Source organism: Rana temporaria, chromosome 3 (genome assembly GCF_905171775.1).
Source record: "Rana temporaria chromosome 3, aRanTem1.1, whole genome shotgun sequence".
Lineage (NCBI taxonomy): Eukaryota > Metazoa > Chordata > Amphibia > Anura > Ranidae > Rana > Rana temporaria.
Window position 1 is genome coordinate 365,956,377 of NC_053491.1, and position 27,344 is coordinate 365,983,720.

Consider the following 27,344-nt stretch of genomic DNA (forward strand, 5'->3'; position numbering starts at 1 on the left):
CCCTCTTTCAACCTTTTTAACACAAAGGAACCCTTTGAAATAACTTTCTGGTTTCAGAGAACCCCTGGTACCTTTTGTAGTGCAGCAGGCCCCCAACCCCCCCCCCCCCTTTTACTTCCCAGGACCTGATCCTTCCAGCGACAGAGACAAGCAGAGCCATCGTCTCAGGTCCTCATTGGCTGAATTGATAGCAGCAGGAGCATTGGCTCCTGCTGCTGTCAATCAAAGTCAGTGACACAGGGGTGGGGCTGAGTCCTGCTGTCTGTGTCAATGGACACAGCAAAAGGACTCAGAAGTGCGCCTGCACGAGTGCCCCCAGGGAATGCGGGTTTCCGTGGGGCACTGGAAAAGAGGAGCAGCCAGGAGCGCCGCTGGGGGACCCCAAAAGAGGAGGATCGAGGCCCCTCTATGCAAAACCCTTGCACAGAGGAGGAAAGTATGACACGTTTGCTATTTAAAAAAAAAAAACACTATACAACTCCTTTAAGAACCTATACCCCCCCCCCCCCCCAACTGAAAATGTTCTTTTCTACAAGATGTCCTTATTCTGAAACTGAATTATGCTACAGTTAGGTCCATATATATTCAGACACCATCACAGTTTTAGATTTTTTTCAGGTATTTACCAAAAACATATTCAAGCTATAGTTATATAATGGATATGGGCTGAAAGTACACACACTCAGGTTTAATTTAAGGGTATGTACATCCAAATCAAAGGAAGGGTTTAGGAATTACAGCTCTCAAGAATAACCTTCCCCACTTTTTCAAAAGTAATTGGACAATTGAATCAAAAGTGGTTTCATGGCCAGGTGTGGGCTACTCCTTTGTTATTTCTTAAGCAGGTTAAAGGTCTGGAGTTGATTCCAAGTGTGGTATTTGCATTTGAAATATATTTGTGTGAACCTACATCATGCGTTCAAAGGAGCCGTCTATGTGAGTGAAACAGGCCATTGTAAGGCTTAAACAAAACAAATCCATCAGAGAGACAGCAGCAACATTAGGAGTGGCCACATCAACAGTTTTGTACATTCTGAGGAAAGAACGCATTGGTGAGCTCAGCAACATAAAAAGGCCTGGACATCCACAGAAGACAACAGTGGTGAATGACCGCAGGAACCTCTCTATGGTAAAGAAAAACCCATTCACAACATCCAGACATACAGAGACAAAAAGTATGAAAATTGTGCCCATGTCTAAATATATATGAACCTAACTGATTGTGGTCAGATTAGATGCAATTGGTGCTTAGCAATGATATGAATGTGGGTATGGAATAATATCTCAAAAGACAGGCTATGACTATGGAATTACTTCTGAACAGCAAGCTGTAGCTGTGAAATGCTATCTGAATAGGCTATAGATAGGTTATGAAATCTGAACCCATACAGAACATGGAAAATGGATCATTTCACAGCCTTCCTTCTGGCACTTCTTTTCCAGAGTAGCTATGACCATCGCTACCTGACTCTTGTAGTCCGACATACTCTGAGCTGCTGAGGGAACTGAAGACAATGTTTGTCACTCACTCTTGAATTGAATTCTCCTCCGCTGGCTCTGGGAGTGGGTAATTATCCATAAACCTCTGTAGAGTGGGGCGGCCATCATTCTGTCGAGAACCCACCAACTTCCTGTGAAATAAACCCACAAAACACCAAATATTGCACATGCAGTACACAACCATCAAGCAATAAAAATAAAAGTGGCCAAGGCCACGTGTTTGCTTTTCATACTTTTTTTTTAAAGGGAAATTCTAAACAATTAAAAACTTTTATTTTTTTTTAAACACGAAAGATTAACTTAAAGCCATTTTAAGCCTCCCTGCCCGAACATTGTGCTTTTTCACCTGCAGATGATGTACTTTGACCGTGTAGTTTCATGGTGTCATTTTTTGCCCTGTATGTACAGGCTATAAGTAAATCTTCACATTCCTTTATCAGCAATTCTGGTTTGTGTTAAAACATGAGGCATACTGCATGGCACTGCACAGGTTAATGCATGACCTCTGTCTGTAGTGTAAGAACGGGCACTTCCTGTGAAGAAACAACATATCCCCACAATCCCTGGGTCTCAAAATCGAGGGCTCTGCAGGTGAAAAATTAATAATTAAATCCGAAATGGGCACAAGCAGGTGGAGCAATGAAGGGAAGAGGGAACAGAATGCTCACATTTGTGAAACATAGAAATGACAAGGCGTGACCCAGAAGAAGTTGCTTGTGCCTTTTACAAATAGGGACAAGCTAGGTGAATGAATACATGGACAAGGGAGATCAATCAGCCATGACACTACAAACTGCAGCGGCAACATGTGAACCCATCATTACAAAGAAATGCCGCATACACACCATCACTTTATGTGATGAAAAAAAATGACACTTTCTGTGAAGTAAAAAATGACGTTTTTGAAACTTCAATTTTCAAAGACGAAGTTGCCTACACACCATCGTTTTTCTCACAATGTTCTAGCAAAGCGAGGTTACGTTCTCACCACTTTTTCCATTGAAGCTTGCTTCATAAGTAGCTTCTGGGCATGCGTGGATGAAAAAACGTCTTAGAAAACGACGTTTTTTGCTACACACGGTCAATTTCTGTGAAGTAAAAAGTGCACTTTTGAAAAACGACACATAAAATTGAAGCATGCTTCAATTTTTTTTGGTCGTTTTTTACAAGACATAAAACGACGTTTTCCCCCACACACAGTCAATTAAAGTGACGTTTTTAAAAACGTCATTTTTTTTCATCACATAAAGTGATGGTGTGTACGCGGCGTAAGGCCAAAAAAATAACACAGGTAATATACCTACACTAATGCCGCGTACACACGGTCGTTTTCTGCGATGTAAAAAAACGACGTTTTTAAAAACGTCAATTTAATTGACCGTGTGTGGGAGAAAACAACGTTTTATGTCTTCTGAAAAACGACCAAAAAAAATTGAAGCATGCTTCAATTTTATGTGTCGTTTTTCAAAACGTCGTTTTTGACTTCACAGAAATTGACCGTGTGTAGCAAAAAACGACGTTTCAAACGACGTTTTTCCACCCGCGCATGCCCAGAAGCTAGTTATGAAGCGAGCTTCAATGGAAAAACGTGGTGAACGTAACCTCGCTTTGCTAGAGCACTGTGAAAAAACGATGGTGTGTAGGCAACATCGTTTTTGAAAAGTGTCGTTTTAAAAACGTCGTTTTTTACTTCACAGAAAACGTCGTTTTTTTACATCGCAGAAAACGACCGTGTGTACGCGGCATTATACCTAGCTAAAACAAGAGTGTGTACATAATAGTAACCATATATTTTAGTGAAGCCTGAAACTAGCTCCAGGGGCTCCCGAGACACAAAGTGGGACCTGATGATTTTGCTGGGTAGATCACCTGCAGCACAACCAATGTCTGCCCAAGGTAAAGTTTTTGGGCTTAAAAAACACTGGCACTACCAGGTGCGAGTACCTCTAGGAGCTTTGAACCCCAGGTGGCTGCCCAAATTGCCCCAATGTGATCCCACCACTTGCTGCCTGGACAAGTACCCTTGTAAACCATACAGGTCCCCAACTGAGGTGATGATGGCAGTTTACTTTCAGTGTCTTTATCCTGCCACAAGAACTCCCTACAATAATTGCATTCTAATTTCTGATGGGGAATAAGCACCTCCTGTCAATTACCACACTGGGAGAGTGCTACATTCACTGGCTCAGTTGAGAACTTAACATTAAAATGCCATTGGCATGCAACGCTCTGGTATCACCCTGTTGAACACTCAGCAGGTATTGCATATGGTTAGGTGTAGATGGTGGTTTAGATCCCACCAACACTGATTAGTGCTCAAAAAGGTCACAGTTTATACTTCAGACAGGGCTGAGCTCAGCAAAGTAACAGGACTAATGGTGCCCATACAATAGACCACAGGTATCAAACACAAGGCCCTTGGGCCGAATCCGGCCCTCCAGGCCATTTCATGTGGCCCTCGCACCGCTCCTGCAGCCCTCCTCTGGTCCTCCTCCAGACCCTTACTTTCTGCTTTCAATCAATGCATCCAGCTTCTTTCCAGCAGCAGCATAAAAAAACGAGGGGTGCACTGTGATGTAAGGTAGGGTGACCAGACATCCCCAGTTTCAGGGGACAGTCCCCTGATTGAGGGCACTGTCCCCAGACCAAGTCTGTCCCTAGTTTTGTCCCCAGATTGGATTTAATAGGGGGCAGGGGCAATTTCAAAGACAATCAGTGCAGAATTAAAATAAAAAAAAATAGAATTACACCCCCCGCTCCGCCGTGCCTACTAGCATAGGGGGGTTGTATTTTTCCCATTATCTGTGCCCCTTTCTGATGATCATGTGCTGGTCGGAGCGGAGGGAATATTTCTTCAGTTTCGGGCGCATGCCCATTCAGCTTCGCTCATATGTTCTTCTGCCTTGGTTCAAATCCTGGCCAGCCACCTGCCTATCTCCTTGCCTTCCCTTGGCGGAGTGATCTTCCTCCACTCCCCATCCAGTAGTAGCCGGGGCACGAAGAGCAAGACTTGAGGCTGTGAGGCAGGCGGCGACGGGCAGAGAGTCGCTGATTGTTGCCATTACTAGTAAAGAAAAAATATGTCCCCGGATTTCATTTTAAAAATCTGGTCACCTTAATGTAAGGGAGAGTGGGGGACTCAATTTCTGATGGTGGGGTGGCTCTTGACATCTAATATATGGGGAGGGGATGCGCTGGACATCTAATCTTACAGATACAACCGGCTCTTATGAGGGCAATCATAATGCTGATGCGGCCCACGATGAAATTGAGTTTGACACCCCTGCACTAGACCAAAAATGGTTAGAAAAATCTGTCATTTAGGCAGTTCGTTTATTTTTCGTCCAGTTAATGGCCACAAATCAAAAATCAGTGGTGACGTGTTTGAGTCCAAAAAAATTGAAGGAAACGTTTGGAAAACCTCTGTCAAATGGACAATACATTGTAAAGGTTGTGTTGCTCTGCGCATATGTGACCCAGAAAAAAAAAAAAACGAGAAACCGATTTATGTCCTGTGAATATTTATCATTGTAAATTTGGTCATTACACAATGGCAATATCGTTTGCTCTCACGACTGTTTGTTTTTCAAAAACGCATTTAAACGATTTTTCAACTGGTGTATGGCTAGCATAAGATAGTCTACACCACTGATGCAAACCTGGGGCCCTTTTTATTTGGTGCTTCCCATGTGGCCTTGGATGCCAGTAGTCACTAGTGAGACTGTAGATTGTGAATGGACTGATCTTTTGCAACCTCATGTAATATCTTCCCTGTTTCTGACCGTCTCCTGCAGCACATATTCAATCTTCAACCACACCCGTAGCATGTCCATAGTTTGTCTCCACAGTCACCTTCTGTAGCATTACTCATACTGATTATTATGTGTGGCTCCTTAGTGACACCAAGGGCCGTAATTGAGAACCCTTATATCACATTAGTTGAAACCTATTGCCCTACATACACTTTCCCCGAGTCAATGATGCCATAGAATAGACAGTATGGAATGCAGAGCGTCTCTCACCAGCTATTTGATCTCCTGTGCATCTTATTATCCAGCTTGTCTCCTCCAAAGATGTCCTATACAAGGCAAAAAGACCAATCATGACATCACACAGACATCTCCAAATTATTTTCAGTTTTATATAATAAACTTATAGCGGTAAAAAGTTTGTTTATGTGTATAGCTTGTGATTATATATGTACATGGAGGCTGCCATATTTGATTATACAGTGGAACCTTGGATTACAAGCATAATCCAAAGCACTCGCATAGCAAAGCGAGTTTCTCCATAGAAGTCAATGGAAACGAAGATAATTCGCTCTGCACTGATTTCTTTGGCATGCAATACCGCATGTGGCCAGAGTTGGGGGGCGCCGAAGAGCCTCAGAAATGCTCGGGGACCAGAGTTGCCAACTTTCAGTAAATTTACAAACAGTTTGTAAAATCCGTAATTTTTGCATCTGTTCATAAATGTCCATTATGGACGTGCAGTCTGTATGTCCGTAATGGACAGATGCAAAAATTACGGATTTTACAAACTGTTTGTAAATTTACTGACGGTAGGCAACCCTGTCGGGGACAGCTTGGCTGATCTCGGAAACACTCAGGAACAGTATTTCCGAATGGCTCCGAACCGTTCCGAGTGTCAGCGAGGCCCCCGCACCTCTGGCCAAATGCGGTACTGCACACCCCATTAGCTTGAATTCTGCTTGTTTTGTGAGACATAAAACCAAGTCCAAGGTTCCACTGTATATGTAATATCTGCTTTCTGCCAAGTAGAAAACAAATGCTGTGTACAGATTTTTCTCAGCCCTCCTTGGATTTCTGACTGCTCTGCTTCATCTGCAAAGAGACACCATTTGAAGAATCTACACACTTTTACATGAAACACACTTATGTAAATATGGAAGAGCACGCAGGTAAAAGTCTTAGGCCCAGATTCTCGTAGAACGGCGTAACTTAGGGCGGGCGTAACGTATCTCATTTACGTTACGCCGCCGCAAGTTTTTCAGGCAAGTGCTTTATTCACAAAGAACTTGCCTGTAAAGTTGCGACTGCGTAGCGTAAATCACCCGGCGCAAGCCCGCCTAATTCAAATTAGGCGGGTAGGGGGCGTGTAGCATTTAAATTAAGCACGTTCCCGCGCCGAACGTACTGCGCATGCGCCGTCCGTAAAATATTCCAGGGTGCATTGCTCCAAATGACGTCATTGGTTTCGACGTGAACGTAAATGGCATCCAGCCCCATTCACGGACGACTTACGCAAACAACGTAAATTTATAAATTTATAAATTTTGACGCGGAAACGACAGCCATACTTAACATTGGTTGCCCCTCATATAGCAGGGGCAACTTTACGCCAGAAAAACCTAACATAAACGTCGTAACTTTACTGTGTCGGCCGCGCGTACGTTCGGGAATTCGCGTATCTAGCTAATTTGCATACTCAACGGGGAATACGACGGAGGCGACACCTAGCGGACAAAAAAAAAATGCATTTAAGATCCGACGGCGTAAGAGCCTTACGCCTGTCGGATCTAATGGATATCTATGCGTAACTGATTCTAAGAATCAGTCGCATAGATACGACGGCCTAGATTAGGACTTACGACGGCGTACATGGCGTTGCGCCGTCGTAAGCCCTTTGAGAATCTGGGTCTTAAAGTGTAACTAAACCCACAACAGTAAAATTTGTCTGTATATGCAGTAAAGCATGCTTGTTATACTCATTGTGGAACATAAAATGTTTGGAAGAAGAGGAAAAACAGAAGACAGAATTACACAGAGTCCCCAACTAATCTCCTGATAGTACAGAGACTATGGGACAAGCTGTATATGCTCAGTTTGGTGTATATTGCTAGAGAGTTTTTTTTCCTTGGGAGAGTGCATGCGATTATCACTGTCCAGTTCGGGAGTCAGGGGTGCTGCAGCCTCATAGGACAGTCAGAGCAGAAGGAAAGCTCCTCCCTCAAGCTTTAACCAGACACTGATAGAAGTCACAAGACTGCTATATACTGCTGATGAGAAAGGGTATTTAGCAGTTTATATTTACAAAAATAATTACATTTCCATATTCTTTGTACTGTGGGTGACCAGATATAGTGAATGCCGTGCCCTGGGTTTAGTAACACCTGATTCATTTTAGATGAATGTTACAGAATGTGTGCACTGTGGAAATACACCAGAATATTATCCAATACAGATCTCACCATGGCAGAGGCAGTACCAATTCCTCTTGTGTATGCCGGCATACTGACCCTTCTGGCAGGGGAGACCTGGAGGGAGTAAAGCCAGGTTTATTGCTGAACAAACAGGATGAAAATACTGACAAAAGGCCATTTATCACAGCACCACGCAGGGAGCCACACTTACCTTACTAGCAAGTGATGATGCCAATTTTAATGAGTCATCTGCAAGGACAAAAAGCAAAAACAAAATAAACTGTTAAAATGGTTGTAAACCTCAGACATGAAATATGAACAAAAATATCTATATAGTGTGTGCTTGTCTCAATTAAGAGCACAAAGTGTAATTTTTTTGTCTTTTGCTTTGTTTCTTTGCCATCAGCATAAATCACTTCTGACAATATTTCCTGGCACGAAGAGAAAAACAAAACAAAAAAACGACAAGGGTGGGATCTCCAGCTAATTGACGGCCTCAGCACTGTTCCTGTGAAGGGGGCGTGTCCCTTCTCTCCAATCAGCTCTCAAAGCTCTCCTTACTGAGCTCTGAAGAGTGCAACGTCAGCTCTCCACCCCCCCCCCCCCCCCTTTTTTTTTTTCAATTCTCAGAAAAGCCTATAATTCAGCACTTTGAACAAATGTAGAAAAGATAAGACTGCAGATAAACATGTATAACGGGATTCCCCGCTGACAGCAAAACAATATACATTTTGATGGCATGTGGTCTGGTATGATTTGGGGGGGGGGGGGGCTCCCCCTTACCTGCTGCATGCTCAGATAAGGGTTTGGTATAGATGTGGGGGGACCAATCACTATTTTTTTTTTGATGTGGTGTTCCCGCTTATAATCCATACCAGACCTGAATGCCTGGTGCGGATCTTGGGGGGGGCCCACGTTGTTTAAAAAATAAAAATTAGCATGGGGTTTCCCTCAAAATCTACTGATATTCCAAACATACAAAACGAATTTCGAAAAATAATAAAATATAAATAATTTCGAAGAATAAAAAAAAATCAGAAGATACAAAACTAATTTCGGAATTTGGTGCTTATCTAATAGTTTTTTTTAATTATCAAATTGAACTGAAAACACTGCTCATCTTCGGCATTCCTTATGTATATTCACTACAAATCACAATAGCTGGTGGTGAAGGACCGGGTGGCCGGTGGTGAAGGACCGGGTGGCCGGTGGTGAAGGACCGGGTGGCCGGTGGTTAAGAACCGGGTGGCCGTGGCGTCCTTAACCACCATGACTCACCTTCTGTCAGAGATTTCCCGCTGACAGCAGAAAGTAAACAAAACAATGTTAGTAAATATTTTTTTTAAACAGTGTGGGGTCCCCCCCACTTCCTGTCTATGGATATTGAGGGGAATTAAACGCCAAAAACACAAAAAAGCGTACCCACCGCCCAAAATCCATGCCAGCCCCTTATCCAAACATACACAGCATGGTGTTTTGATTTGGGGCATGGGGGCTCCCCCACAAACACCTTGTCCCCATGTTGCTGGGGACAAGGGTCTCTTCCCCCCAACCCAGGGCGATGGTTGTGGGGGTCTGCAGACAGGCAGCTTATCAGAATCTGACCCCTCCCTATGTGAATATGGGGTACACTGTGCCCCACCCGTTTTTTTTACCATCGTCACCAGGTACCGGAGCAGTCAGTGGTTGCCTAGCGACAGTAAACAAAGGGGCGGGGATGTCACTGGTGATCCCACGTCTCATATATATGCAGTGGGAACCGGACTTTCAGGGAGGTGTGCGGACCTTTCTCTTTTCGTCCATGGACGGACACAGCTCCTTAATCTTGACTTGTGGGTTATGTTCCTGTTCTATAGGAGAGGGCTGAACAGTAACATAACACAAGTGAAGATTTAAAGGAGCTGTGTTCGTCCATGAACGAAAAGAGAAAAGGATTTTACGGTGAGTACAAAAAATCCTATTTTTTCTGGGTCTGGGTTCATTGATTGATGCTGGAAACAATGGACGACATTGTTGGTTTATGGAAAAAAACACATTTATAGATAAATTTAAGAAAATGCACAGAGCTCAAAATAGTGAAAATAAAGATCATATAGGAAAAAGCTAAATTATGTGTAATGTTGTGCATAGGTTGGCTGGTGAACTACTACTGTATACACAGTGAGTTTCTATGGAGGTGTTTGGCTCTAACCTCTGTCCGAGGTGGTGCTGCTGCGATCGCTCTGTTGCATGGCCTCCCGCAGCTCCTCCAGTTCGGCGTGCTCCTTGGCGTACATGCGCTTTAGGTTTTCAACATGCTGAATCATCACTTCCACCGCTTTACTAACACGACTTTCCTGAACCAAAATAGACAGTTACCATACCCTTGTCTGACATGAGTACAATCCAGAGAACAAACAACAAATGTACATTGCTTAGAAGGGCGACGATAACATGTATTGCAAAACATGGGTGAGCTGGATACATTTTAAATTAATTGGAGGCAGTCCCTAACATTACTTGTCGATCGCTGTAAACATGCGACTGAATACAGTTCATAACTGGTTAAATATGAGATTAAAGCACCACACACAGATATAAAAAAAGGAATACGAAACTAGAAATCGCCCCTTCACTGGGGCTTGAGGATGAGGAAAAGTGTGTACTGGACTATATAAAAAATATAAATTGTGCAATATTTTTTAGAGAACAAGTGTCGGGGGTACAGGGGCTGCAGAGAACAAGTGTCGGGGGTACAGGGGCTGCAGAGAACAAGTGTCGGGGGTACAGGGGCTGCAGAGAACAAGTGTCGGGGGTACAGGGGCTGCAGAGAACAAGTGTCGGGGGTACAGGGGCTGCAGAGAACAGGTGTCGGGGGTACAGGGGCTGCAGAGAACAAATGTCGGGGGTACAGGGGCTGCAGAGAACAAGTGTCGGGGGTACAGGGGCTGCAGAGAACAAAATGTTGGGGTACAGGGGCTGCAGAGAACAAGTGTCGGGGGTACAGTGGCTGCAGAGAACAATAACGGGGGTACAGGGGTTGCAGAGGACAAGTGTCGGGGGTACAGGGGCTGCAGAGAACAAGTGTCGGGGGTACAGGTGCTGCAGAGAACAAAATGTTGGGGTACAGGGGCTGCAGAGGACAAGTGTCGGGGGTACAGGGGCTGCAGAGGACAAGTGTCGGGGGTACAGGGGCTGCAGAGGACAAGTGTCGGGGGTACAGGGGCTGCAGAGGACAAGTGTCGGGGGTACAGGGGCTGCAGAGGACAAGTGTCGGGGGTACAGGGGCTGCAGAGGACAAGTGTCGGGGGTACAGGGGCTGCAGAGAACAAGTGTCGGGGGTACAGGGGCTGCAGAGAACAAGTGTCGGGGTACAGGGGCTGCAGAGAACAAGTGTCGGGGGTACAGGGGCTGCAAAGAACAAGTGTCGGGGTACAGGGTAGCTCCATTGAGCTACTGATAAATTCTGTATCACTTGTTCAGTAAAAAATACTGTATCATTAGATTTCAGCCCATTATACATTCAGAAACACCCTTTAGAATTCCCGCAGGTCACACTTGCATAACAGACAGGTACATGAATCTGTCAATGGCGGTATCCATACTGGACACTCCTTCCTCAGTGCACTCCCTCCCGCCCTGGACTTTGCGTCATTACACTGTCAGGCACATGGTCGACGCAGAGGTAGGCAGAGTCTGATAGGGAACCAAGAGAAGATGTCGGTGGAATCTGCCCACTGCCATGCGCTGTCAAAAGGCAAGGCGGACCTAATTGGGGTCTAGCCTTTAAAGTTCCCCATCGGGTTCTGCCCAGCAAACAGGCACTGTGGCGTGAATTTGAGCTCTTTATATAATATTGTTAGATAATGAACAGTTTAGTACTTAAAAATGATTTGGATTTTCCATAAATTTGCTGTTAGTTTACAATATTAGTAAAACAAGTGATCAAACTGTATTTAGGAATTTAATTTTTTTTTGTATGCAACTTTTGCTACTTTAGAATGGTTACAGGTTCAGTCAGCCCTGGTTCACACTGATGCATTTTCTAATGAGGTTCAAATCACATTAAATCACATGACATGTGAAATAACATGAGCGTCAATGGAGCCTGTTTACATACATGTTGTGCAGCTGCGATCCGATTGTGAAAAGGGTCCTATGTGAGTTTGATGCGTTGCATTGCGATTCTGAGGTCCATATACTTCAATGGAAATGCTTTCAGATTGCTTATTTGTTGCATTGTCACACAAATTCAAGCACATTTTCTACCTCAGTCTTTGCACTCCTCATACAGCACAGAAAACGCAGCTGTGTCCAAATCATATCAGATCCACACTGGAACCACATACATTGGCACTGCAACTACCCCTTTAAATCCACTAGGGCAGAAAACACAAGCGCCTTCTAATTGTAGCATGTACTAAGTTTAATACAGGTAAAAAAAAAAGTATTACTCACAAAAGGTAATAAAATCACAAGCAAGGTCCTCTGCATCACCATCTTGGGGGTGCCCGATAATTGTGTAGAGAGCTGTGTTCCTGCTATTGGATAGCATCAGTGGATTCCGTCGCTTCCTGGGTCCATGGGATGCAAGCCAATGTCACATCATATCGGGGAAGTGATGTCACGGCAGCCCAACAGTGCGTTCCATGGACCCAGGAAGCAACGGAATCCACTGATGCTATCCGATCGCGGGGACACAGCTCTCTACGCCCACCTGGCACCCCCCAGGACGGTGAAGAGGAGGACCTTACTAGCAGTGCTACATGCTTGTGATTTTATTACCTTTGTGAGTAATACTCTTACCTGTAGTAAACTCAGTACATGATACATTTAGAAGGCGCTTGCATTTTCTCCCCTGTTGTCTTCTAGAGCTGCTTCAACACTGAGCTACCACTACAGTGAGCTTTTTTACATGGATTTTAACAGACTTTCAAGAAATTATTATATATATATTTTTTTTTCCAAACATTTTATTGAGTATTTCAACAGTACAATGTAGTCAATGTAGTCAAAATAATGCAACATACTGAATTGCCAACAATGCACATAAGAATGTACGATAAGAGTTATAACAGTATACATGTTGTTCTCTTGCAACCAAACCGTAAATATTCATCTCGGGAATACAGAGTGAATGACGTTCATAAACAATACATTAAGAGGAAAATGGACGTCCAGTTTATGTATTGTCGGAACAATAGGGACAATAGGGGCCCCCCCCATCCCGCCCACCCCTTAACGGGAACATTCTGTGGGCGGCAAGGGGGGGGGGGAAGCCGAAAACTCAGGTATAACCTCGAGTATTCTAGGTGGGGCGTGTTTAACGTCGACCCATCCCATCAAGGGCAGTCCCCTCTGGCCAACAAAGAGAAAATGGTGCGTTCTCCAGATCATAAGGGAGCGTTCATCTTAGGGCTATACATGAGGGTGTTGTCGTAGGTCATTTCATGGAGGGGACTGCTACAGTAGGAGGATAATTAAGGAAACAAAAAAAAAAAAAAAAGGGGGGGGGGGAATGGGAGAGGGTGTGGACCAGAAGGGGAGGTAAGGGGTGGGAAATCAGCGTACGCTCAAGTCAAGGAATAGGCGCATCCCCTTGCGTCGACGGAGGGTCTGTATGATTAGGTGGGTGTGCACTTAATAGGGAATCCCTGTATTGGGACCAGCATGCCCATGTGTATCTATATTTGTCATGTGTGTCATTAGCTTGGTGAATGAGTCGTTCCATTTTGTTAACACGTACATGCCAATCTTCGAGTGTGGGAGGAGTTTTGGATCTCCAATGTAAAGGGATGCATTGAGTAGCCGCGTTCACGGGATGAAGCGTCAGTGATTTACGGTAGTGCGATCTTGGTATGGGAGTGTGGTGTAGCAAGAATTGCGCTGGGGAAGGAAATTATTATATTAACTGTCATCTACAGTTTGCGCCAATATTTGTTTGTATTGTTCCTTGAAAGACACTGAAAAACGTATCGAAATTGCACTGCATTAGTGTGAACCTAGGCTTAAAGTGTTACCAAACCCATAACAGTAAAATCGGTCTGTATATACAGTAAAGCATGCTCGTTATACTCACTGTCGAACCTAAGGGGTTTATTCTCTGAATTGTGTAAAAATGCCTTTTGATCTGGTGGTCTCTGATCCTCACCACCTTCCAATGTCTCCAACTCCTCTCCAGATAGTCTAGAGGGTAGGGGACAAGCTGCACATGCTCAGTTTGGTGTGAATTGCTAGAGAGTGGGCATGTGATCAGCACATGGCCAATCAGCACTGTTCAGGCAGAGGGTCAGGGGTCCTGCAGTCTTACAGGACAGTGAGAGCAAAAAAAAAAAAAAAAACTCTTCCTACAAGCTTTAACCAGACACTGATAGAAGTCACAAGACTGCCATTTACTGCCAATGAGTAAAAGGTACTTAGAAGTTTAAACTGACTAAAATAACTATTTCCATGTTATGTGTACTGTGTTAGACCAGATATAGTGAATGCAGGGTCCTGGTTTTAGTAACACCAAGTTAAATTTGTTCAAAAAAATAAACTCTGTACACTGTATTAAGTTCAATCTTTCACCTGGTGAATGGCCCCCAACATCTCTGCTCGGCTGGCCACGCGTGCTGTGTGCTGATTTAGAAACTGCAAACTCTTCTCCAGTTTCTTGACAATTTCGTTTGTCTGGTTATCGTCCTCACAGAGCGGAATCAGTGTCTGCAGAAAAATCAAAGTATTTCATTCTTTAACAACTGGATTCCCCAATTATTGGTTTATTCTAGATAAGTAGATCCCAAATGGCCACAAAAATGTAGAACTAGGCAGGGGCGTACCTAGAGCATTTGGCACCCGGGGCGGATCCTATATCTGTCCCCCCCCCCACGGTAAAATGTAAACACCCCACTGTAAACACCCCACTTTGCCCCCTGCATCCTTTAATATCTCTTGGTCACTACTGTGTACCCCCTCTCCACAACTGCACCCTTTACATTACACAGCCCCCTGCCCCTCTGGACCCTTTTACATTACACAGCACCCTGCATCACTGGACCCCCTTTCATTACACAGCACCCTGCATCACTGGACCCCCTTTCATTACACAGCACCCTGCATCACTGGACCCCTTTACATTACACAACCCTTGTACCTCTGGACCCCTTTACATTACACAGCCCTTGTACCTCTAGATACCTTTACATTACACTGCACCCCTCTACATTACACATCCCTTGTACCTCTGGACCCCTTTACATTACCCTGCACCTATTTACATTACACAGCCCCCCACAGCTCTGGACCCCATGCATGTTACACAGACCCCCCCCCCCCCTAGAGTACAGACCCCGCCCTACAATAAACTAGGGTAGAACTGGAAATTCTGTTCAGCAGACTTTACCGTTAAAGCCATTTTAAAGTAAAAAGACAGAATTCTATTCGCTACTGGCCATGCAAAATCTGTTTTAGATGGAGATTTTTTTTAGTGCATGTATAGCTATTAATTTAAGTTTTTCAATTATACAAGAAGCAGTGCTAGATAATCTGAGTGGAAAAAAAAATCATCCAGGGCCAATCTGAAGGTAATTGCTCTCAATGTACAATTACGTGCAATTGGCTGTTGGTACCATCAGCCTCTCATTGCATTGTATGGGGCTTCCCGCCCACATCGGTTCACATAAACCCTGCTGTATCCTGCATCCGTTGTCTGTCTCTAAAAACAAGCGTGAATGAGGCCTAAAAAGTAATTTAAATTGTTACAACACACAACACAATTATTGCTAAAAAAGAATCCAATATTATTACCCCAAATAATAAGACAGGATGAATAAGCATCTATAATTACATGACTCATTAGTAGCAGAACTATAGTGATCACATTTATGTAACGAGTGTGTCAAACAAAAAAGTTATAAATAGTTTGAAACAATATAACCAAAATTATACCATACAAACAATAACAGTTTGAGGCTATATGACTAATTACAGTTTTAAGTTATGCGCACAATACACAATAGTCATATAGGTTCAAATGGCTATTATAGTGATATGGTTTCAAACTAATTTTGTTTTGTATAGGACACTACAGTATCTCACAAAAGTGAGTACACCCCTACAATTTTTGTAAAATATTGTAATACCGTATTTATCGGCGTATACCGCGCACCTTTTTGCCCTGAAAATCAGGGCAAAATCGTGGGTGCGCGATATACGCCGATACCCGCGCCGAGTTTGAATACTGCGCTGGCATATACCGAGCGCAGTACACTCGTGTATAGTCGGGCAGTCTCAGGCTCCTCTCGCGCTCACGTCCTGGACATACAGGACGTGAGCGCGAGAGGAGCCGAACCTGCCCGACTATACACGAGTGTACTGCGCCAGCATATACCGAGTGCAGTACATTCGTGTATAGTCGGGCAGGCTCGGCTCCTCTCGCGCTCACGTCCTGGACGTACAGGACGTGAACGCGAGCGTAGCTGAGCCTGCCCGACTATACACGAGTGTACTGCGCTCGGTATATGCCGGCGCAGTATTCAAACTCGGCGCGGGAAAGCGGGAAACGAGCGGGGAGGACGCCGCAGAAGGACGCCGGACCCGACGAAGAGGACACCCGAAGCCGCAGACGGACGCGGGACCCGACGAGGCCGCCGATGGATGTCGCGCAAGACACCAAAACTGTAAGTACTAAAATCTTTTTTTACAGGAATGTCGGGTCCACTTTAGGGGTGCGCGCTATACGCGGAAGCGCGCAATACCCCGATAAATACGGTATATATTTTTATGTGACAACACTAAAGAAAGGACACTTTGCTACAATTTAAAGTAGCGAGTGTACAGCTTGTATAACAGTGTAAATTTGCTGTCCCCTCAAAATAACTCAACACACAGCCATTAAAGGGGTTGTAAAGGTTTGTTTTTTATTTTCTAAATAGGTTCCTTTAAGCTAGTGCATTGTTGGTTCACTTACCTTTTCCTTTGATTTCCCTTCTAAATGTTGTTTTTCTTTGTTTTCTTTGTCTGAATTCCTCACTTCCTGTTCCTCCTCAGTAGGATGTTCAGTAAGCTGTTCTAAATGACTTTCCACCGCTCGGATGATGGTGGAAAGCTTACTGAGGAGAAACAGGAAGTGAGAAATTCAAACAAAGAAAAAAAACATTTAGAAGGGAAATCGAAGGAAAAGGTAAGTGAACCAACACTGCACTAGCTAAAAGGAACATATTTAGAAAATAAACGATGAACCTTTACAACCCCTTTAATGTCTAAACTTCTGGCAACAAAAGTGAGTACATCCCATCCCATCAAGTAAAAATGTCCAAATTGGGCCCAAAGTGTCAATATTTTGTGTGGCCACCATTATTTTCCAGCGCTGCCTTAACCCTCTTGGGGATGGAGTTCACCAGAGCTTCACAGGTGGCCACTGGAGTCCTCTTCCACTCCTCAATGACATCACAGAGCTGGTGGATGTTAGAGACCTTGCGCGTCTCCACCTTTCGTTTGAGGATGCCCCACAGATGCTCAATAGGATTTAGGTCTGGAGACATGCTTGGCCAGTCCATCACCTTTACCCTCAAGTTTCTTTAAAAAGGCAGTGGCTGTCTTGGAGGTGTGTTTGGGGTCATTGTGTTGGAATACTGCCCTGCCGCCCAGTCTCTGAAGGGAGGGGATCATGCTCTGCTTCAGTATGTCACAATACATGTTGGCATTCATGGTTCCCTCAATGATCTGTAGCTCCCCAGTGCCAGCAGCACTCATGCAGCCCCAGACCATGACACTCCCACCACCATGCTTGACTGTAGGCAAGACACATTTGTCTTTGTTCTCCTCACCTGGTTGCCGCCACACACACTTGACACCATCTGAACCAAATATGTTTATCTTGGTCTGAATCAGACCACAGGACATGGTTCCAGTAATCCATATCCTTAGTCTGCTTGTCTTCAGCAAACGGTTTGCATCATCTTTAGAAGAGGCTTCCTTCTGGAAAAACAGCCATGCAGACCAATCTGATGCAGTGTGCAGCGTATGGTCTGAGCACTGACAGGCTGACCCCCCCACCCCTTCAACCTCTGCAGCAATGCTTACAGCACTCATACGTCTATTTCACAAAGACAACCTCTGGATAGGACGCTGAGCACGTGCACTCTTTGGTCTGCCTGTTCTGAGTGGAACCTGTCCTGTTAAACCACTGTATGGTCTTGGCCACATGCTGCAGCTCAGTTTCAGGGTCTTGGTAATCTTTTTTTAGCCTAGGCAATCTTTATGTAGAGCAACAATTCTTTTTTACAGATCCTCCGAGATATCATTACCATGAGGCGCCATGTTGAACTTCCAGTGACCAGTATGAGAGAGTGAGAGCGATAACACCAAATTTAACAGACCTGCTCCCCATTCACACCTGAGACCCTGCAACATGAATCACATGACATCGGGGAGGGAAAATGGCTAATAGGGTCCAATTTTGACATTTTCACTTAAGGGTGTACTCACTTTTGTTGCCAGCGGTTTAGACATTAATGGCTGTGCTTTGAGTTATTTTGAGGGGACAGCAAATTTACACTGTTATACAAGCTGTGCACTCACTACATTGTAGCAAAGTGTAATTTCTTCAGTGTTGTCACAAGAAAAGATATAATAAAATATTTACAAAAATGTGATGAGTGTACTGTAAAAAAAAGATCACTATAGTTCTGCTATTATTAAAACCTATAATTGTAATGCTTTATTATTCTCTCACTCGTGGTTTAGCGATGAAGGAGGAGTGTCTGAACCCACAAAACATGTTGGATTTCTTTCTACAATCATCTACTAGATCAGTGATGGCGAACCTTGGCGACCCAGATCATTTTAAACGACATTTCCCATGATGCTCAACTACACTGCAGAGTGCATGAGAATCATGGGAAATGTAGTTCCAAAACATCTGGGGTGCAAAGTTCCACCATCACTGTACTAGATCATTTTGGACTTTAACTACTAGATTGTCACTCTTACTGCTTTGCCTGGGAGTGTTCTGAACACCCCTCCTTCCCTATTTGCCCCTTTGTCCAGCCCACCCTCTGGCTCTAATCATGTGCTTTAACACCAAGCTCCCCCCCCCATTGGAGTCCATGCATCCGGTGGTCTGTATGTAGATCAGGGGGCTGGAACCAATGTGAGGGGAATCTTCCAGTGGGGACACCAGTTTCGGTGACAACTGTATAGTAGGGAAAAACTATTTTTTACTTGTAGAAATTTCCTCTAACTTCCTGCTGAATCTCTAGGACAGAAAGTAAAGGTAAATCTCCATGTGACAACACAGAGAAAAAAAATAAACAAATCCTTTCCTATTCAATCCAAAACTTTAAAAAAGTGGTGTTAAATGCGCTTTAATTTCTGCTCCTAATTTACCACTCTCCTTACTCATGTCTGGAGAAGGCCAGTCACACCTGTGTTTTTCAATTAAAAAATATAATTTCCTATTGAACTGAAGTCCAGAAAACATTCCTTCAGCACACAAACTAGGCCTATTCACACCAGAATGCAATGTGGTACAGTACACACATTTTCATGCGTTGAGGTGCATTGCGTTAGGCATCCCAATAATAATGAATAGGCTTTAACCACTTGGGATCCGCGCTATGGACGAAAGACGTCCACAGCGCGGCTCTCAAGTGCCGAGTGGACGTCCTATTGTTGTCATTCCCTGTGCGCGCCGCTGGGGGCGCGCAGCGGGGAAACACCGTGCCCGGCGCATCGCTCGGGAGCCGATGCGTGTGCCTGGTGTCCGTGATGTCCGCCAGACACCCGCGATCGTCGTGACAGCAGGAACGTGGAGCTCTGTGTGTAATCACAGAGCTCCACGTCCTGTCAGGGAGAGAGGAGACCGATGCTGTGTCCCTTGTACATAGGGACACAGCATCGGTCACCTCCCCCAGTCAGTCCCCTCCCCCCACACAGTAAGAACACACCCAGGGAATACATTTAACCCCTTCCTCACCCCCTAGTGTTAACCCCTTCACTACCAGTCACATTTATACAGTAATTAGTGCATTTTTATAGCACTGATCGCTGTATAAATGTGAATGGTCCCAAAATTGTGTCAAAAGTGTCCGATACGTCCGCCGCAATATCGCAGGCCTGACACAAAAAAAAAAAAATCGCAAATCGCCGCCATTACTAGTAAAAAAAAATAAACTAAAAAAATCATAAATCTATCCCCTATTTTGTAGGCGCTATAACTTTTGCGCAAACCAATCAATACACGCTCATTGCAATTTTTTTTTAACAAAAATATGTAGTAGAATACGTATTGGCCTAAACCGAGGGAAATTTTTATTTTTTTAAAAAAAAATTGGGATATTATTAAAACAAAAAGTAAAAAATATTGTGTTTTTTTCAAAATTTAGTTTTTTTATGTTTTTAGCGCAGAGGTGATCAAATACCACCAAAAGAAAGCTCTATTTGTGGGAAAAAAATTATAAAAATATAATTTGGGTACAGTGTTGTATGACCGCGCAATTGTCATTCAAAATGCGTCAGCGCTGAAAGCTGAAAATTGGTCTGGGCACGAAGGGGGTTTAAGTCCCCAGTAATGAAGTGGTTAATGCACCCAAAAAAATTTAAATATTAAAATGTGTTGCCCTGTAATGCCACTGCGTTTTGAACACGTGTTACTGTATTGCAGAGCTGGAAAACCTAATGCACTCTTTGCTGATTGACAGGCCCTTGTCCAGTGAAAACTAGTCTAAGAAACTATCACTAGTGCTCCACTCACACATCCCGGACAGGAAAGGGTAAGAATCACTTCCAGGACTAACCATACCTCCAAGAGCTTTTTACAGCTGGAAAGTTCCTTCCTCAGATTCTCTTCCGCCAAATCGCGAGACCTTTCCTCCAGGCGCAGACGTTTATCCAGAGTGAAAATGTCGCACTTGAAACCCAGCGACAGGCGCAGGAATTCAGTCTGACCAAACAGGGAAAAAAACATTTTTTTTTGTGCCGGAATTCTTTGGTTAAAGTCAGTTTTAGTACAGAAGTTTGATAACGGCTGTCTCTTTCACGATTTAATTAGAGGACTTTTTGGTCCCTTATGCCATTGTCACCACAACATGGCAAAGCTTAACATAACTTTAAATGTGTAGTATCTATTTGTATCCTGTAGATGGCAGTGTTGGTATAGAAAAGAGCCTGGGTCTTATATTAATTATGCCAACAGAAGACACAGTAGGGCTTATTTTCGGGGTAGGTCTTACCATGTAATGTGCTGTCTTCTCTCCCCCTCTCCCTCCCTGCCTGTCAGGTATCCCCAGTGTGAACCAAGTTAAAATGCTTGTAAAATTCTATAATCCACTCTATTACAGTATTATACAATGTACAATGTGCGTGTTCCTGTAATATAATTGTGCCAAATACCTTTGTTATAGCGCCATTCTGCGCTTCTGTGACCCGCCGGAGCTCTCTTCCCCACAATTATATTACGGAAACACACACATTGTACATTATATACTACTGTAATAGAGTGGATTTTAGGATTTTACAAGCATTTTTAACTAGGGCTTATTTTCGGGGTAGGTCTTATATTGCAGCCCTCCTTGGAAAATAATGCTAGGTCTTATTTTCAGGGTAGGTCTTATTTTTGGGGGGAAAGGGTAACTATTTTTGTGTTAGATAACATGGGCAAGGGTTGAAACCCCTGTCATGCTTTTAATGTTATAGGCTGGTAAGAGAGCACCAAGATATTATTGGCAATTAGGGGCGGACTGACCATTGAGGCTCTCGGGCACTGCCCGACGGCCCCATGCCACTAGGGGGCCCCATCATGGTTGCCAGGCTCAAAAAAACAGGGACAGTATGTAAAAATCTGTGGTTTTTTTTTTTTACATCTGTCCCTGATATGTCCGAAACCGACATGCTTTTGATGTGAAAATCCAGAGATTTTAGCTGCCCTGCCTCTGCACTGCCTCCTGGCGTGGTGGCCATCTGTAAGCCCGGGGGGCCCATAATCTTCTATTGCCCGGGGGCCCCATGAGTTGTCAGTCTGCCCATGTTGGCAATCCAGATAAGGTATGTTGGTCACACTAACTGTGCTGCCGAGCCAGCAACTGGCCTGCTTCTGTATACATAGTGATAATACCAGAATTCCAAAACTACTGCCCAGACCTGCAGCACTGTTAGGCCCTGAGGAAGGGAGCCTATTTACACGTCCAAAATACTGAAGAACATACATGCTACTAGCAAGGTTTTTCAACATTTGTAGTCCAATTCTTGTGCATGAAATAAAAAAAATACTTCTAAAAGGAGAGGGGTTGCTGGACTCACCGCCAACTCTTTGTTGTTGTTAGAAGTGCTACAAATGACAAAAAATCAGCCATTATTCCCAGAAAAAAATACAATTGTAATTTAGACAAAAAAAACAAACAAAAAGAAAATAACACTTACTGGTTGTCTTCTGCACAGTTCTGAGAGTTCATTTTAATGGATGGTGGCGTTTCAACCACTACAGAAAACAAAAATGCAAAGTTTATAAATGCATCTGTAATTAGTTTAATATAACAAAAATCTGATGCAAAGCATTTCCGTTGTGGTAGTAACATTACATTATTTCACACAGGGACTCCTCAAATCGGATGAACTCTGTTGGTATTGGTAAAAAAATTTAATATAAAATAAAAAGTGTGCGCAAGACTGGCCATACACCTATAGATTATCTGCAGATTTTCTATGGTCATTCACACAGTTTAGCGTACAAGGAGAAATCTGTTGCACTTTTCCCATCTAACCATAGAAAATCTGCAGATAATCTATAGGTGTATGGCCAACTTAAAATGTGTATTTTTCCAAGTGCTCCCATTAAAGTCTATGAGGCCAAAAACTGATTCTGCCCAAAAGGAGCTGGTGCACTTTTTACCTTCATGTGACAGGCCAGCAGTGACAACACTCTAGTGTGACTTGTGGCCATCAGTTATTTTCAGAATTGTATTTAGTAGGGTAATAGAGAGATAACTTTAAATCATGTATACATATAAAGCACTCACCTTCTGAAGGGGACATTTTACTCTCCCCCACAGATTCTTTTTCAGAATTGGGCTGTAAAAAAAGAAAACATAAAAATGTACAAACGTCTTACACAGGGTGACAAGACAATTTAAATTGTCCTAAACCGATACTTCAATACCAAGCCATGTGGTGCCATATGGGACAGGGGTCTAACTCAGGCATCCACGTCTGACATTACGCCGCTAGGAATTTCGGTGGTACCTTAAGGGCCACACAATGCTTTCAGGGTAAGCGATGTCATGCATGACGTGATAGTTCGGCAAACTTTGCTCCACACAACACATTAGGCATCATACTGCAGAGTAAATGTATTTATTGTGTGATTGAAACTGTACTGTAATGTAGTGTAATAATGCGCTGCATCACAGTACATGGTAGAATGTACCCCGATTAAGTGTTTTATATATATATTAAATAAAGTATATTTAACCACTTGTCCACGGGAGGACGTCATATGACGTCCTCGACTTTGTGCGGTGATATCTGAATGATGCCTGCAGCTACAGGCATCATTCAGATATCGCCGTCTCCAGCCGCCGATTCTGTGCACGATAAGAATGAACAAAGCGGCGGTTCCGGCGCTTGATCGTTCTTATAGGCAGTGGGAGGGGACGTCCCCCCTCTCCCGCCACAATCCGGTGCTTCTCCGGGATCTCCTGTGCCATCGGGGGCCCGGGGAGCGAATCAGTCGGCGCTGCCTGGAAAGCAGAGATGACTGGTGACCAGATGGTCACCAGTCATCTCTATGACTGTCGGAGGCCCGGGCGCGACGTTATGACGTCATGCCCAATACCCGGAAGTAAAGAAAGCCGCAATCGCGGCTGTAGGCATGTGATCAGTGATTTTTTTTCCACCGATTTCATGCTTGTAAGCCTGGAGGAGAGATGTGGGGTCTTATTGACCCCACATCTCTCCATAAAGAGGACCTGTCACACAGATTCCTATTACAAGTCAGTTAGTGGGAATAATAGACTGGAATGTTCATTCTCATACCAAAGCGTGGGTACACATCAAACATGCGTTCTCCCCACTACCATTACGTCAACTCCCATGGACAGCTTTAATGCATACACCGCCAGAATGCAAACACCCTTTAATTGGCAACACGCTACAAATTTTCAGAAAAGCATGCCATAAATTCGAAATATCCTTCTCACTGGGCACGCCAACACCCATTCGTAACCCAGAATTCTTACCAGGTCCAACAGGCTCTTTCCTCTTGGAAATATGGCCCCACACCAACTTCCGAGCTGAACACTTCTTCTCTAGGGGCAATTTCCTAACCCTACCCGCGCTATCTGCACAGATGCCAGGACACTCCTTCCACTTCTAGACCTATTTTCCTAGATAACCCCCAAACATGCCCCAAGTACTTTAGACCAAGTCCTGAGCTACTAGCTAGGCCTCAAGGGTTACTCGCCACCAGTTGCCCCACCCAACTCCGACCATGCCCCACCCCTAAACATGCCCTCAAATGATCTCATGAAAAAACACTTAAATGTTTTATGCAGAATTAAGTTATGAAAATATAAACAATTTATCGGTGTCCATTAATGCAGCCTGGCCGTGCAGGGGAGGAGAGGACCGGGAGAGTCGCCCGGATGATTAGATTGTCTGGGTTGTATTAACTCCCACATTTAATCATTTTGTTTATAAATAATAATAATAATATTAAAGAAATGTACGAGTTACTAATCACAATGTTCACTGAACTTGCTTTCATAACCTGATCGACACAAAACAGCATTGAGCAATTTAATTAAGGCCTCCTCAAACACACTGGGTTGATTTACTTAAAGGTTTAGTTAACCTTTTCAGGTAAAAAAAAAAATGAACGGTGAACATTGTACATCCTCCCCACGCTCCCGCTGTACTTGCCTTTGTGCGTGATGAGCAAGCAGTGCCCATGTAGCAGTTTGTGGATTTGAAATCCCTGCTCCTCTCCCTCTTCTCTGCAGTGCTTCTGGGATGGATCAGAGCGATGCTTTGTGCTGGCATTGACCAATCAGGATCACGCCGCAGAAAAGAGGACGGGGGTCAGTGGGGATTTCAAATCCTTGGACCGATACACCAGCTGTGTGGGCACCGAGAGCTCATCACCCACAGAGGTAAGTACAGCGGGGACCAGGGGGCGGGAAGGGTGTATGTTAGTTCACCTTTTCAGAAAAAAAAAAAAGGTGAACACTTTAAAGTGGGAGTAAATTCCAGGGCTGTGGAGTCGGTAGATAAATGTTCCGACTCCGACTCCTCAGTTTTATGTACTCCCGACTCCGACTCCCCGACTCCGACTCCTCTGTATTAATATGCAAATGTATTTTATACATTCCTTGAGGGAAAGAAACGCAACCTACCACAGGACTACTGGCTGGGAAGCCAACAGTCTACTGTATTGCACAGTTTAAGCAAAAGACAAACACAATGAAAACAATCAAGTGGCTGGATAGTAGCAGCAGGCATAAACATCAGGAACAGGATCTTTACCAGTTCAAAAATACAAACCACATTATTTGGTTGTTTTAGAACAAAAACAAAGCTGATCTATAATGAACCAAAAACAAAATCTGCAAAACCTAGAAATGGTTTATATTAATCTTGAAATGTAGTTATAGGCTTAGCAAATGCAAATCAATTCAATGTAGAGTTCTAAGGAAGAGAATTGCCTCTGCCAGATCCTCTTTCATAGAGGCTCTTAAGTCAGACTTTATTATTTTTAGGGCTGAAAATAATCTTTCGACACTGACTTGGGTGGGTGGCATTGCAGTAACTATTCTGGCCACATCACTAACGATCTCTGGATAAACAAGGATGGCTTCTTCAACAGTAAGTTTTGATGAGCGATCATACTTTTCAACTTCTTTTAGTGCTTTATAAAACTCCTGTTGGAATTTTTTTATTTGGACACTTACTGGTTCTCTAACATGCGTTCCCTGTAAAAGCAGAACACAACACTATGGAAAGTATAAGTATTGCAGCTCCTAATTGTGTGTTGCGTGCCATATAGTGAAGCACATGAAAAGCATGCTTCTTCACGGTCACTTAACGTGTTCGTTTTGCGGTTACGTGAGGCACTGCATGCATTGGTCTTTATTCTTACAGTAGAGAAGTCATTAATTATAACTTTTTGTGAATTGGGACATTTAAACTTGCTTTTTTTTTTTTTTTATTCCAATCTAAATTTAGTAGGAGTCGGAGTCGGAGTCGGTGCATTGTTTGCCGACTCCGACTCCAGGTACCCAAAATTTCCCCCGACTCCGACTCCTCGACTCCACAGCCCTGGTAAATTCCCATGTATGATTTTTACCTATATGTAAGCCTATAATGAGGCTTACCTATAGGTACTGTAAATATTAAATGTGTGCCATCTAGGAGATATTTACTTTAGATGCACCGGCGCATGCACTCTGAAGGCACAGCACATCTATGCCGCTCCTTCAGAGCCATGCTGTAAACAGCGATTCCCATGGGCAGGAGTGACTTCCATCACTAGGTCGGCTAATCAGAAAAAGCCAAAGCCTGCAAACTTGGAAAGAAGACCGGTATCTGATGCACACTAGCACATTATGACTTAAACTGCCCAAGGCCCTTTTTTTTCCTTTTTGGATGCGTATTACTATGGCTTTGACTGCAGCAGAGGTCACCATTCTGGTTCTGTTGTCTAGGAAGATTGTGTAAAGTGAATATTACTTTACACTATGCTCCTTAAAACAGTGAAACTGTGCTCACTTTGAATGCCCAATCACATGCAAAAATCATCACTATGACGGAACACAACTTTACCCCATTTATTATGCTCTGTTAACAGTCTCTACGCCTTGAATGAAAAACTACTAAGCACACATACCAATTTTCCATCCTTGGGGGTACCTAAATCTTGTAGTGAATCAGACTGGATGACTGTAGCTGGAAGACAGAGGCAAAGGACCTCAAATGTTAACATAAAGCAATATGTATACCCAAATAGAGTCCCTTAAAGGTCAATAGTGCCACCATATCCCTAGATTCCAATTATTTTGTGCCACCACACAATGCGTGGCATTCAAGGTGTCACAAATACTATAATGGTGTATAACAGTTTATCTAATACAATACCATAGCAAAAGCAAGAGTGCTCCCATTGCGTGTTGCCATACTATGACAGTGTGTCAACCTTTTTCCGTGAAAGGCGCCCTTTAAAATTCAGCACAATCTCAAGGCTCGGAGATGATTTATTCTTGCAAAGCAAATACACCTTTGCACACTGTTACTGGCTAGTATTTCAGTGTTTTTCTTCTTCCTCTCTCTGCAAATGTGACCCCAGTGCTGATGGAGAGGGGCAGCGAAGGGGGCTAACAACGTCCTCTTAATCAATGAGGTCATCCGTTGTTAGGATGGCCAACAGTGCCCAAAGTTGTAATGATGCATGAAAAAAACTTGTGTATTTGTCTAACAAAAAGGCAGGCTTGATCAACTAGCTGGTAATTTTTTGGCAATATGGGGCGATTTTTAGGCATTTTGCCAATGCACCCCTTAATAGGCCCGAAGGCACCCTGGTTAAAAAATGTTGCACCCTTTATGGAATCCTTGGTGTGCTGATGACATTTCTACACTCTGATTATCTACGGTTTACAGCTGGTGGTCATTACAGAACCCATCATTACTACAGCCATTTTCAGGAATGTTTGGACTTTGATGGAAGAACACACTC

General features: G+C 43.7%; 1 protein-coding gene across 1 annotated transcript in view; it reads right to left on the reverse strand.

Annotated features, from left to right (window-relative positions):
- IRAG2 (inositol 1,4,5-triphosphate receptor associated 2) overlaps window positions 1–27,344 on the reverse strand; it is a 165,836-nt gene that overhangs the window by 4,573 nt on the left and 133,919 nt on the right. Inside the window, exons 18-28 of the mRNA XM_040345416.1 lie at window positions 26,502–26,560; window positions 22,639–22,690; window positions 22,043–22,100; window positions 21,923–21,950; window positions 20,427–20,567; window positions 14,213–14,347; window positions 9,855–9,999; window positions 7,875–7,912; window positions 7,712–7,777; window positions 5,523–5,578; window positions 1,530–1,631 (exon numbers count right to left, since the gene is read on the reverse strand). Of these exons, the coding sequence (XP_040201350.1) occupies window positions 1,530–1,631; window positions 5,523–5,578; window positions 7,712–7,777; window positions 7,875–7,912; window positions 9,855–9,999; window positions 14,213–14,347; window positions 20,427–20,567; window positions 21,923–21,950; window positions 22,043–22,100; window positions 22,639–22,690; window positions 26,502–26,560 (880 nt within the window). The remainder of the gene's footprint in view (window positions 1–1,529; window positions 1,632–5,522; window positions 5,579–7,711; window positions 7,778–7,874; window positions 7,913–9,854; window positions 10,000–14,212; window positions 14,348–20,426; window positions 20,568–21,922; window positions 21,951–22,042; window positions 22,101–22,638; window positions 22,691–26,501; window positions 26,561–27,344) is intronic.